Consider the following 13,565-nt stretch of genomic DNA (forward strand, 5'->3'; position numbering starts at 1 on the left):
GTATTACAGGGGAAGGTAACCCCAAATCTGGGAGCTGTTACGCATGGTCTTTTGAGTTGCCCTGATGAACACCTCCTAGGGACACTTGTTTTTCAAAATTCTGCCTCTCTCTTCATTGGCTCCCCCTTGCCACTTTGTATGCAAATAAACTCTTGTTTCATTTGCAAAAATAATGTAGGTACACAGACACTTAATTTTTTGTGTATCTTTAATATGGTACCTATGTGACTTGTATAGTTGAACAAAATTCACTCACACTGCCAATCTGCTAATATTTTATATTATATTAAAAATGGAATGCACTTAGGGAAATGTGATCTGTTCCAGCATAATCTGTGCTTTTTCTTTTTTTAACATTAGGATGAGCTCAAAGTCGAGAATGTGGTCCACAGTTATTACCAATGTTCCTCCTAAGGAAATTAAACCCTCAAATGCCCACAGACAAATATAAAAATACCACACATAGTACACCACAGTTTTAATAACATTAATAATAATTATCATTATTACTAAATGAGTATAAACAACTACTTGAAGTCATATTTAGCTGGGCTCCCTTACAGCCAAGATCTGGCTAAACCTCCTTTTACTATTTACTATTCCTGATGTATCAGGAAGAATACCTTATAGTTTACAGAGGGCTTGATTACCTTTACTCAAAAGGATTTCAGTCAGTTGAAACATCAGCAGACACAGGCAAATCTAACTAAAACTGAAGTCAAGTGTCTTTTAGATGAACACTTCTGATCAATCTTTCTCTCAGGCCTCTGTGGTACAATTTTCTCATTTAGTCTCATGGGGCAAATCCAGAGCAACATTTAAGGCATTGGGAGCAGCACATGGGTAAGGATGCGTGTGTTTAAACAAGGACAATCAAACCTTGTGGAACTTCAACCTGATTCAAACTTGTCTGCAGCCGGAATGCTTTAATTCACCTCTGCATCTCATCACAATCCCTGCCCCAAGACGCCCAGACTAAAAGACAGAGAATAGCTCCAGATGAAACAGTTTTCAGTAAATTTTAATAGGCGAGCTTTCAGAAAAGGAAACACTAAGTCTGCAAGGAAAAGACGTGCTGTGGTTCCTGTAGCCATCTGGATGCATTACCATCAGGATACTGCAGTGGAGGTCACAGCACTCACCCGGCACTTCCGACAGCAAAGCCCATTGCTGCACTGGGAGCCTGCTGTCAGGGTGCAAGCATTGCAGCACTCTCCTCCTTCGATGGCGCACTCCTGAGGAAGAAACAGTTATAATAGAATACACATGAAAAGCACATGAGCCCCAAGCTTTCTTATTACTTCTCATCTGAGTGTGCTACCTGAACAGATTTTTTCACCAGACTTTTAGGCACCTGGAGGCAGGAAATAAAAGCATGCACTGTCAAGTATGAAGCTCCTGCACAGCTGTTTGCTATGCAATAAGAAATAATTTTCCTAACTTCACAGTGTCAATCATTAAATACTGATATTTTAGTACTGACTAAAATCCCATCTAGGAAAATACTTTAACATCTTTTAATGCCTGATTCTGCACAGGTAGCTATTGCTATTACTCTTCAGAATTTATGTGGTGATAAAATAAAAATCCTGGCCCACATCATGTTAAACATGATGGGAAAAGGTAAGAAACTATGAATCCCTTGTCACAAGACCTTAACATTGCCTGTCTTCCTCCACTTCATGTCAATAGCAGTGACAGGCAGCACTGTGTCCTGGAGAATCTAGTTGCTAATTTAAAGAAGTACATTGCACTTACCGCTATCGTCCCACAGTCACACTCTTCTCCATCTTCCACAAAGCCATTGCCACATTCTGGAGGATCCAGAAGCTGCAGGACAAAATCAGAAACCAAAGGACATGTCTCTCCTAAAGGAATAATTGCCATATTTATTCTGTACAACATAGTTTTTTAGCTAGCACTCCAAGTGCATTAACTAAAACACAGTACCCACAACTCAGGAAGGAGCAAACTAGAAACAACACAAACAAAATGTAAAAGAATGAACAATGCTGTGAATTAATTCAGCAATATTCAGAGTCACATGGCGTCTTCTGTGTGAGACCGCCATATTTACAGCAGATTCAGTTTGAGCAGAAGCCACAAGCAAAATCAAAAGGTGTGACAATAAAAGAAAAAAATTAAAACAATATGACATTTTTATTATCATCACAGGGGTTGCAATTGCTGTTTTTCTGGAATTCAGGTGATGAGGACTGTGTCCCCAGTTGATGCCTGCATAATACCTTAAGAAGTAATAGCCATAAAAAGTCATCCTTTGGGAGGATGTGGCTCAAAAATGTAGGAAGAGGGGAGAGGCTGTGTTTCTTTGTCAGTTTTTGTTGTAGTTGGATGCTTTTTCCTTCCCCTTTTCCCTATCACAGCTGGGAACTTTCAGCAGTTTTACATAAGCATGTGTCACTGGCAGATGAGAAAGTATAGCTGGTGAGGCTGCCTCTCCTTTCCTTCAGCCTCCCTCTGAAACTGTAACTTTAAATGTCTAAATCTGTGTATTTGTACTAGTACATTTCTTTCCCAGAGTCAAGACTCATTCACTATTTTTCACATAGGACCCATGCTATGTTACCTTTTAATGGACATTTACTTTCCAGTTTTATTGCTTCTATTTTCCTAAAATTTCTAGAGGTAATTCTTCAAAAATATTTTTTTTTCTTTGGGCTTAAGAAAACATAAGAATACTTTTATTATAGAAGAAGGCATATAAGCATGTCACCAGGACTAAAATTTTGCAGATTGTCCTCTGAGTTCTCCAATTAAACTCAGCTGATTCCAGAAACCACTCTGCTTATGAGCCATCTGCACAAGACACCACTAATGGTGTACAGAGCATTTTTTCCCTGGCTGCTGCCTTTCTGCCCATAGCCCACAGGATGGAGCATCATCCCATGTACTTCCCTGTGCCACAAACCAGCCTGAGACTTGTGGTACAGCCTGACATGCTATTATTAGCTCTCCCTATTGAAATGGAAATTTGACTGCAGCATGAAATGCCTATGTAGAATGTTACATCAAATGTAAACAAGCAGTTATCTTCTAGAATTATTAAAGAGTTCTTAAAACTGCATGTTTCCTACGTATTTTTCCAGAGAACTTTTCTTCAGAATCTCTAGGTGTGCTGCACAATACAGACAAGCAGATGGCAGTACCTGAGGGTCCTGCCTTAAAGCATTCGGTCAATTTGCTGCAGTACACAGGGACAAATAAATATAAAATGAAGAAAAAAAAACATGGAAAGCAAGTTGAGTAACTTTTCCCCAAAAGTCATATAATTCATCCATTCATTTGATAAGAGCATATGCTTAACATGCTCCAGCAGTCACTGATGTAATTTTTGGGATCACAGCTGATGTTATGGTTTAAGGGTTAACAGCCTGAAAGGGAAGGACAGGTGGTGTCTGTAGGACCCTGCAGGGTCAGAGATCAGTACTGTTCCATCCCCTTTCCGGCCACAGACTATAAAGAACCGAGGACGCCTGAGGTTTTCGCGGGCTTTTCCTGGTTTCCTGGGCTGCTTCCTGTCGCATCTCGGGACGGCTGGGCCTAGCTCCACGTGCTCGGCAGCATCCACCGCCACCCGCTCCCGGCACCACTGCGGTCCCTGGTGACAAGTCACAGCAGTCGCAGTGGCTACGAGGCACTGCTCAGACACTTCCACTTGGGATGACTGGGATCGCGTTTTGTATATAGTTAAATATCCTTTATCCCTTATTAATTCCCTTTTCCTTTCCCCTGCTGTTTTTGGTTAAACTTGTTATAGTCATAACTTCCTACCTTGTGTGAAGCATCTTTTTCTCTATTCCCTTTTTTTTTTAATCCTCCCCTGTGAGGGTAGGGGACAACAGAGAGAAAATCCTGCTCCCTGGACTTGCCCTGAGCTTTAAACGGAGACAGCTGATCTTACAGTGGAGCACTGTCAAACACTGCACCTTGTTACATCAGTTTTATTTTATCTCGTGTTTCTTGAAAAGCAAAAGTAAGTTTGTGTTTCACCAATTTTGCTAGGATACACATGTCTTTGACAGTCTTGTGAATTAGGCAGACATCCATTGACAATAACTTTAAACCAAATCAAACAACAATATATAAAAGAGCCTAAATCACCCTGGTTTTCTCATCTAACTTTCACATTTTCACATGCCGTTAGAAAGAACTGTAAATGCTGCCAATCTCAATTGAGATTAGAGTAATTGGTTTTTTCAAAGCGACAGATGTGTAAATGAACATAATTGCTAAAATAAACCCAAATAAGACACATTACATTATGGAAACAATTAATTCACCAAAGAAATAAAATCAACACTATTTCTCTTAACCTTTAATGAGATGGGAAAAAGTAAACTTTTAAAATGCAGCTGCAGTTTAAAGAACGAGAAATCTTACATCTTATTAACAAATTATACGGCTTTCTCTCCACTTCAAATAATACAGTCTTCCATGAAAAGGAGACCTTTGAGAGATAAGCAGACTCAGCTTATCCAGACATAATGCCTTTTCTTCTCCTCTCTAGCATTTACTGAAATTCTGTGATTTTCCATATACGCACTTTTTCTCAGCCATTCCAGGAGGAATGTGCATCACTCCAGAAGTTACTTTCTCTTTTACATCTGCGACCACCTCTGCTACCAAGTCTTTTTGACTTAGCCTCTTTCCTTTGCTTGTTGAAAGCCATTAAATAGATGATAACATTAATTATATATAGAAAATATTCAAGATCATTATCATGATTACTTTACATTTTAACACATGCTTCAGTAAATTGAGCAGGAATATACTGAAACACTGCTTCAGATCCTTCATTGTAGAAGTGCTTGCATCTTGGCTGGAGTTTCTTTAGCCTTGTTTTGTATTTGTCTCCCTTAAATGTCTCAGTAAATAATGTCATACTTTTTGCATCCTTCACCTGTTTAGCAGGCCAAAAGCAAGATAAGAGAAGCAAAGAAAAAGCAAATGTTATCTAAAGAGATATCCCCCCACTTCTTCCAATTCCAAGACTCGTGCAGCAAGACCTCTGATTTTGTACTTCAGAGGCAAATCTAGAGGGATGGGTCAGTGTTTAAGTGGGTCCCAATGCTTTTATAGCTCTCCTGCCCCCAGGCCTTTATGGAGGTAACGCACCCTGCTAAATGAGACAAAGTACATTGGCACTGAGGGCCAGGGTCCAGCAGGGATTTGTTGGCCTTTCCCATATGGGGGACTACCCAGCACAATGCAGGGTTGTGTGGAGCCACATGAGCTGGCCTGGAAGGAGCTAACACAGGACTAAGATGATCTGGGTACTTCTCTCCAGACATGTTTCTGCCCCAGCACATGGGTTCAGGGGATGAGGTTCCCTGGTGACGGTGAGGGGAACCTGGGGGATGAGTTGTGTGACAGGTGCCCAGCAGCCACAGGCTCTCCTACTGTCTGTCTCCTACTCCTCGGAGCTTTCTCTCCTGCTCTGCCTTTTCCAGCTTTAGAAAAACTAGCCCAGTTTTCAAACTCTATTCCAAAAGCCACTGTAAAAGCTTTGCCTTCTCTGAACAGGGAGAGTATCACAACCACCTGTAACTGTTCGTGCCTGCAAAGCCGCTGGGCTGCATGGCAGCGCGCTCCCAGCAGAGGCTCTAGGAGCTGTGTCTTCATCTTGGGACAAATGTGAAATAAAAGCAATCTTACTTCAGCCTTCAGAGATTTATACCAAAAGTCATCAGTTCAACGCAAATTAGAATTCAAGCTGTGCTAAACTTTACCAAGACACTTGAAACCTCTCAGCAAATAAATTCAGCAGCATATTGTATTTACAATATTCAGAACAAATTGGGTGAGGAATGGTTCTAGATCAAAGCCTATTAAAAATTTATTTGAATAAAATTCCAAACTACTATAAACTATAATCAGCTGCTTTCCCTCATATGTCACAAGAAAATTTACAACTTAGAGAACTATCAAAATCAGAGGTGCTTTTTTTTCCCCTCAACATCATAATTTTCATTATTCTTGGTTTTATCTAAATTACAACTAGAGTAGAAATAATACTCAATAATAAGGTCATGCTTACTTTGGTTGGTTTATTGAAAAGGCAGGCTCCACCTCCATTGTTTAAAAATTCATTATATTCTTCAATATCACATTTGGAGAACTTGCTTGGAAGATAATACCTGCAGAGAAAAAAGGTAGTAGGATTACTTTCTATAGTGCTTTTTACGCTCTGTTTTCTTTTTTCAAAATAGGAGGAGAAATATAATGTTATACATTAGAAAAAGTACAAAACCACACTGTTCAAAACCACAGTGACTATCTGCTTATAACTCTAAATCTAATTTGTAAATCATTTTAGTAAATGACAAAGAACTTTCAACAACAACAGAGCTCATGGAAAGTGAGAGGTCTAAAACATTTCACTAAGTTATTTCATGTCAAATACCACAAATCATATTACACAGTGTGTAGTTCTCACAAACACAACCAGTGCCAGTAATAGGCCTGATCTCAGAAATAAATTTCTTTCTTCCCATACATACTGCAGAAAACAAAAATTGCTCATAGTTTATTTTCCTCTTAGATGAAATTGCTCTCCTGGCTCACAGAGTTTTTAAATAATAGCGTTATACCACTTTAAAACATGCTTCTAACAAACATCAGCTTCCCTCTCTCATGTACCCTACTGAATAGATTTCATTTGAGTAGAGTGCCAACCTAAGTGTACCACCTGAAAACAGTGTGATTAAGAGAATCTTTGCATGGATCCTTTCCACAGGGAAAGAATTTTTCCTAAAGTAACTTAAAAGTGATCTTTAAATTTAGGTCCTTAGTCACAAAAGTATTTATGATTCAAGCATATTTTGGAGTCTCAAGGGCTTTCCTGTATCAGCTCATCACTGGATAAAAAAATATTAGCAGAAGTGCTATACAAAATAACCCCACATTGCTGAAAGCAATGGCTTGCAAACCACAGTTGGTCTTTTCTATCTCTAGTGATTAAGATTTAGTTCTAAAAGCTATAGAGAATGTGGGATTCTCCATCCTTCATCAATAAGCTATGTAAATACAAGCTTTTTTTGTGTACCTAATTATTTGAAAGGTTTGGATTTCAGATAAGGAATTTAAAAACCATTAGATAAGGAATCACTTTTACAAGAATCAAGAATGCTTCTCAGATTGGCTTTTTGACATATGAAAAATCCAGCCTAGTATGCTTTCAGCTAGACAAGGTGAAAAAGGCACACTTTCACACTTCCAAAGAAATATGCTTCTTTGTTCAAAATTGTTCTGACCACAAAGCTGTTGTGAAAAATTGCAGGTCAGTTTGACATTAATTTAAAAAGCACTGTCTATATCTAAAACTAGACTATAGTTTAATTCTTATACATGACAAAATACAAGCCTGCGACATGAAGAATTAAGGTCTGAATACATGCGTTGGAAAGCATTAAATTTAATCTAGCAGAAAAAAAAATTGCTGATTCACTAGTCTTCAGATAAAATCTCTCCAGTGACGTAAAGGAAGTTGTGGATGCCACCTCCCTGGAAGTGCTCAAAACCAGGCTGGACAGGGCTTTTGGGCAACCTGGTCTAGTGGCAGGTGTCTGCCCAAGGCAGGGGGGTTGGACCAGATTATCTTTAAGGTCCCTTCCAACCTAAACCATTCTATGAGTCTATGATTCTATACTCAACTTCCAGTGGGGGCAGATTTTCTCACATTATGACACAAACTGGAAGATAAAAAATTATATAGATGAAAGATTCCAACACAAACACTGAAAATGAGACATACTTAAGCAATATGGTAACAGTATTTCAAGAATTAGGATGTGGTAATGTTTGTTCCCACAACTCAACAGCAAGCACACAGAACAGTAGAAGCTAAGTGTGCTCCTGCTGCTCTGCAATGACCTGGTTTGGCTGTTGAGCCCTGTGCTTTGGGAGTTAAACCAGTGGTCACTAAAAACCTTCACATATTCTCTCATTACCTCACTTATTCACACATTTCTTTGAAAGTGTCTTTTCTATGTATGTCACACAGCTACTACCTTACTTTCTGAAAAATGATTCACTGAAAATATTCTGCTGGACCACAAAACACAAATGTTTTTACACCTTTCCTGTATGTCATCGTATGAAGGACAGGACTTTCCTCTAGTGAAAAGCCTTACCCTGTGTCTCCCATTATGCATCCAGACCACGTGTCCTCACACTTACACTCACCTGACAACAACAAAACAAAATTAGATCTTGAGTCTTGTGAGTCCAAAATAATACATTTCTTATCACAAAAACCACACTCTAGTCAATTCTATTTAATATTTAAACACAAACTCAAAATAATAATTTGCTGGTTTACTGTACATCTTAGTTTAAGTTTATCAACGCACACTGACAAATCGGCTTCCAAAAACTGCACATGACTCCATGCAATCCTGTGTTTTGAAAATATGTCCTCTTTTTCTTTCCTTCTCTCAAAGTGAAGTTAGGGGGAACTGCAGTGTCAGCCTCCAGCACCTGCAAATCATGAGCCAGCTCTCTTGCTTTCTCCTATGTGATGATATTTGATTCCCAAATTTTCAGATTAAAAAAAAAATGAATAATTTTAACCCTCATTTTTAACTCCTCCTAATTTTTTAGTTCTCTTCTATGCTAATGTGACTTGGGAAATCTTTGCTTGAAAGGAAGTCCCAAAGAATAATGCATACAGAAATGCATAAAATGGTCTGTAAACACCAGGCAGAACAGCAGGATCTAGCAGCTTCTTCCTCTGCTCTTCCTCCCTTCCCTGCCCACCTCCCTTCCCCATGCATCTCCCTGGGAAGGCAGAGGGCAGCCTGCTCTTCTACCCTGCCAGGCTGCCTGGGAATGCTTTGCTCTGGTCTCAGTCCTTTGCTTTCAAAACTAGATTTCTGAATATTTTTCGAAATAAAATTATGTAAACTGCAAAAGCCTTTACATGCAGATGTATCTCTGCATTATATACTGTCTTTACAATGCCTGAAACCAAAATTCACCTCAGCAGAGTTCAATTATTCAGTATGGCAATTTATTTTTTTTAAATGTAAGCCACATTGGTATGCATTATTCAATAACTAACCACTCCATCATCTAATTTTTTTCAAAACTGTATCATTATTTTAATCATCCATTGTTCTCCATGTGCCGGGACTTCATATAACATGGAAGCAGAGAGGGTGAGGTGCTTGTCAGGAGGCAGAGTTCTGAATTAAAGCATTGGTAAATAGGGGTTACAAAGACGTTGGATACCAAGGCGATAGTAGATAAATGGTCGCAGTACGGTGGCAAATACAGGAGACTCAGGGAATCTACAAGAATAACTCAATCAAGGCAAACAGGAAAAAGCTACGTTGTCAAAATCACCCCACGTAACAGGACTGAAGTGGCTTCTCATCCTTCCCAGGTCTAATATCATGTTTCTACCTCTGCACCATTAGGTGGCAGCCATTCAGTCAGTATGACACCAATCTCCCTGAAATGAATAGAAGTGGCAGACATGATTTATGATCTATGATTTATTTTTAATGAAACAGTGACATTAGTGCTGCCAGCAATTATTGGCAGGAGGATACCGCAGTATTTAAATAGAGAAAAATTAATAGTATGCCAGTCTCTCCTCATGTTATTAAAAGAAAAACAAAAATACTCCAACATTGTTAAAAACATGGGGAAAAAAATACATATTAGAGAGACACTGATAAGGTCTTCCACCTTTTAAGATTTTCTCTTGAGACAGCCTGAAAAAGCAAACAACCTTACCACTTATAAGTTTTCTTCTGTCTGAGAAAATGCCAATGTTCTGGGCCAAAGTCTGTGCCAAGGTAACTGCCATCAAGTCTGGCTTTCCAAACTGAAAGAAACAAGCAAGGCAGGAAGAGTAATCAGTTAAGTACAGGTTTCTCAGATACAAGTGAAGCTTTTTGCATTTCAAGGCAATAAAAGGCAAAATCAGATGCGCAGTGTTAGAGTTCTTACTTCAGAGCAGCTAGATAATGGACAAGTGAAGAAAACTAAATGCTGGCTTATGGACAAGTTAAGTAAGAGAAAGTCTGTTTCTTTCTTGCCATTGTGGCTGCAAGTATGAATGACAGGATATTGCAGAATCTGCTGAAAATTATAGTTGAACCCATATCTGACTTCATTCACTCACCACTCCTCATTGAGGCATCCCTTCTATATAGCTGCACTAAAACTCCGTATCAGCAAAGAAGCAGCAAGATATTTTAAGGAACATGTCTGCGGTGATAAATTCCGTGCAGATACATTTCCACCAATTTTGCTCATACCATTATCCCCACCTACCTCGTTCACACCTCCGCCTTTAAGCAAGGAGCAGATTCCACCAGTGTGGGCTATACCACTCCGGCTGCTCTGAAATCGACTCCCCCTTAGACAAAAAAAGAAAAAGAAAATAAAGTTTACCCTGCTCGGGCCATGAGTTCTGCACCTATCCATCCCAGTATTTACCCTTCTGACTTCCAAATGAGAAAATGTCATTTGCAAATGCTGGTTGACACCACTATGCTGCAAACTATGCAAAAAAACAAAATGGAAAAAACAGATAACCACTCACACACCTCACATGACAAACTGTCTCCAGAAAAGTTACACCATCTTCCCTCCTCCTCAGACTTGCCAACATAAGAAAGCATAAGAAGAAGAGGAGTGTTTTGCCAAACCACCTGAACCTCACCAGCCTTTTGTCACTGATGACTGCAGCAGAATGACTTCTACTGGCACGTGCTACAGACAGAGCACAGGAGAGGCCACCATGCTGACAATGCATGGGGGAGCAGTAAAAAGACACACATCTAGCTGATGTGGCAAAACTTAAAGAGAGTTGCGTTACCAGCTCCCTGATGCAGTGGTAGGTGAAAACTCCCTGAAACTGGGGCCAACCTCATTCAAGGGACAGATGCATTATGAGCCTAAATCTAATAATCTCTTTGGTGCCAACCACATCAGCATAAATGACTGCCAGTTACTGGAGACAAAATATACTCTGCTCCACTTTAGAGTACTGATCCATTTGAGCTGCAGCAAATTGGATTATTTTCAAAGAAGAAGAGAAAAACATCAAGAAACAACAAACAATGGGCTTACTGTGCAGAAGGAGGAAATTCATTTGTCACCAGTGGGGCATCACACCAGCCAACCTCACCTCCCAGCTTAGCTGTGTCTCACTCACAGACACAATTTCAAAAGCTGATATTTCTAAACAGTCTATGAATGCAGTACCTCAAACAGCAGCAGTGGTGTTACAGACAACACTGGAATCAGCATTACACTGGTACCCAGAGTCCCAGTCACAGGGAAAATAGGGCCCTCTTTGTCCTAGCCAATGTACAAATATTCACAGGAACAAGACTTCTCCCGAATACATTACAGTATCACCAGAAAAGATACACAAAAGATGTGCGAAAACCTGATTCCCATTTTCCAGATTAAGAACTGAGACACAGAGATACTAAAATCTGCAAGGGCCACTTGCAGATCTTACTGGCTCTCTCATGGCATAAGTTAATGACAGTAATTACGTGCATGTCACGTTAATGTGAAAGTGAGGTGTTTAGGTTAAGTTTATTCATACAGGCTCCCACAGCAGTCAGCAGAGAGGTACAAGAACTCAAACAGAGCAGTTCATCTGGCCTGTCTCACGTGGATCAAAAATCTCAGCAATGAAACTCTCCTCTATTTTTGTAGATGTATTTTGTTCTATCAATTTTATTTCCAAAACAATCAAGAGATTTTGAGAAAGTAACATTCCTCCCAGCTTATTCTTCTAATGGCATGTCTTTCTGGAGAACGAATAGTTTTGAGACCTGAAGCATGCAGGTCATTCAGCAAATTAAAGCAGGCCACAGAGCTTTCTAAGCAGGAAACTTCATTGGTTTCAAAACCAATATTCTGCTTTTACATAACACAACAGGGCTATCCGTGCTCTTACTCTGAAGAAGCCAACCTCTGAGGTGGAACCATGCATCACCTTTGAGGCAGCTGCACTTGCGGAGGAGGTAATTGTACAGAATAACCAAGGATTACAGCACATGCAGCTCAAGCTTAGTATGTTAAAACTAAAATGAGAGTCAGACCTCTAGTTGCACTGGCAGGCAGTTTGTGCATTATTTTTTTCCCACCTCCCCATCAGAAACATTATTTTCTGAATTATTGTGGATTATACACACAACAGAAAGAAGATGCATCAGCCACTTGTGATAAGCAACCCCCAAGGAAAGAAAAAAACCCAGTAATAAAACATCACACGAGGTTACGTACGAAAACAGGTGAACTGCGTCACTTTTCTCTCTGATAAAATCCCTCCTATATTTCATAAACTCACGTAGGGTCACCAAGGGGTTTTCAGATATGGTGAACTTGTTATCAGTAGCCCAGGTTTCCATGGCAACCAATACTATCCTGGTGTTAAGTTGTTCTTTATATATCTAGTACATTAACAGAATGAACAAATATGTCAAATAAAGGTGAGTTTTACCCCTTTCTCGTGACAGCTTGCAATTTTACATAACTAAATATTTAGCTCGTTCTAGCACACTTTAGTTTCTTACAGGTGATTTCTATCTCTCTTAAGACCAACAAACAAACATGAAAACAAAGTAAGATCTAAATTTTAGGCCTAATTCCTAAATCAGCTCATTTAGCCTGTAAAAAGATCCCTTGCAGGTTCTACACAGGCAGAGGTGCATAGAAGGGAGATGGGAGTAATTTCAAATAGTTCAAATATTTTGAATTAATGGCTCTTTTATAATGTCCAGCTCATCCCAGTGACACACGAGGGCTCTCTTATACAAAATAGTGATCTATAAAACCACAGTTTTCAATGTTATACACCTCTACAGCAGCATTTAACCTTATGCTGGCTGAATCAATAACAAAGGCCCATCATTTTAATGCCAGGGGTTAATACTTCACACCAAATACTTTCACAGTTTTATTTTTCTAGTAATACTTTTCTGGGGTGAGTGCAAGAGCCAGCAGCTCATCCAATTTAGCATCACAAATATAATCCACATAAACCACCTGTACGTCCCTATTCTAACTCATTTACTCAAATGCCCTTTTTCTGGGGAAATTTTTGTGCATTCTAATTTCAGATTTGTCCTTTGAGTTACAGGTTGTCAATACAGGGATCCTGTGTTAAAAGCTCTTCTCTAAGGTGCTCTTTAAAACTCAGACTCAAAGGACTGATAAACAGGATACTTCAATGCTTAAAGCCGCAAAAAATCTCAGTGCTTTATGTTAGAAAAAGACTTTATAAGTGGCTGACTGTGGTTCTAGATGAAAATTTCTGATCTTCAAATATGTTATTATTAGGTATACCATGAACTGACAACTCCTGCATCTATCAGCAAGAGAATCTTATGACTCATCTCATACGTAAAATAATATTTAGTTGAGTGATACTTACTAAATCTGCCATGTTCACAACTGATTTAGCATAGCTGTTTGTATGGCCAACTGACAAGCGGTGCTTTTTACACTGTGAAACAAACACAGACAAGTTACACAGACTTCACAGACTTCAGAAAAATAAGGTCCATTTC

General features: G+C 39.3%; 1 protein-coding gene across 1 annotated transcript in view; it reads right to left on the reverse strand.

Moving 5' to 3' along the window:
• ADAM22 (ADAM metallopeptidase domain 22) overlaps positions 1-13,565 on the reverse strand; it is a 111,264-nt gene that overhangs the window by 28,596 nt on the left and 69,103 nt on the right. The window contains exons 9-16 of the mRNA XM_010190458.1: positions 13,430-13,501; positions 12,280-12,446; positions 10,306-10,390; positions 9,763-9,853; positions 8,154-8,205; positions 6,059-6,158; positions 1,759-1,830; positions 1,143-1,235 (exon numbers count right to left, since the gene is read on the reverse strand). Coding sequence (XP_010188760.1) covers positions 1,143-1,235; positions 1,759-1,830; positions 6,059-6,158; positions 8,154-8,205; positions 9,763-9,853; positions 10,306-10,390; positions 12,280-12,446; positions 13,430-13,501 — 732 coding nt within the window. The remainder of the gene's footprint in view (positions 1-1,142; positions 1,236-1,758; positions 1,831-6,058; positions 6,159-8,153; positions 8,206-9,762; positions 9,854-10,305; positions 10,391-12,279; positions 12,447-13,429; positions 13,502-13,565) is intronic.

This window comes from Mesitornis unicolor, unplaced genomic scaffold, assembly GCF_000695765.1.
Source record: "Mesitornis unicolor isolate BGI_N332 unplaced genomic scaffold, ASM69576v1 scaffold11688, whole genome shotgun sequence".
In the NCBI taxonomy this organism is placed as follows: Eukaryota; Metazoa; Chordata; class Aves; order Mesitornithiformes; family Mesitornithidae; genus Mesitornis; species Mesitornis unicolor.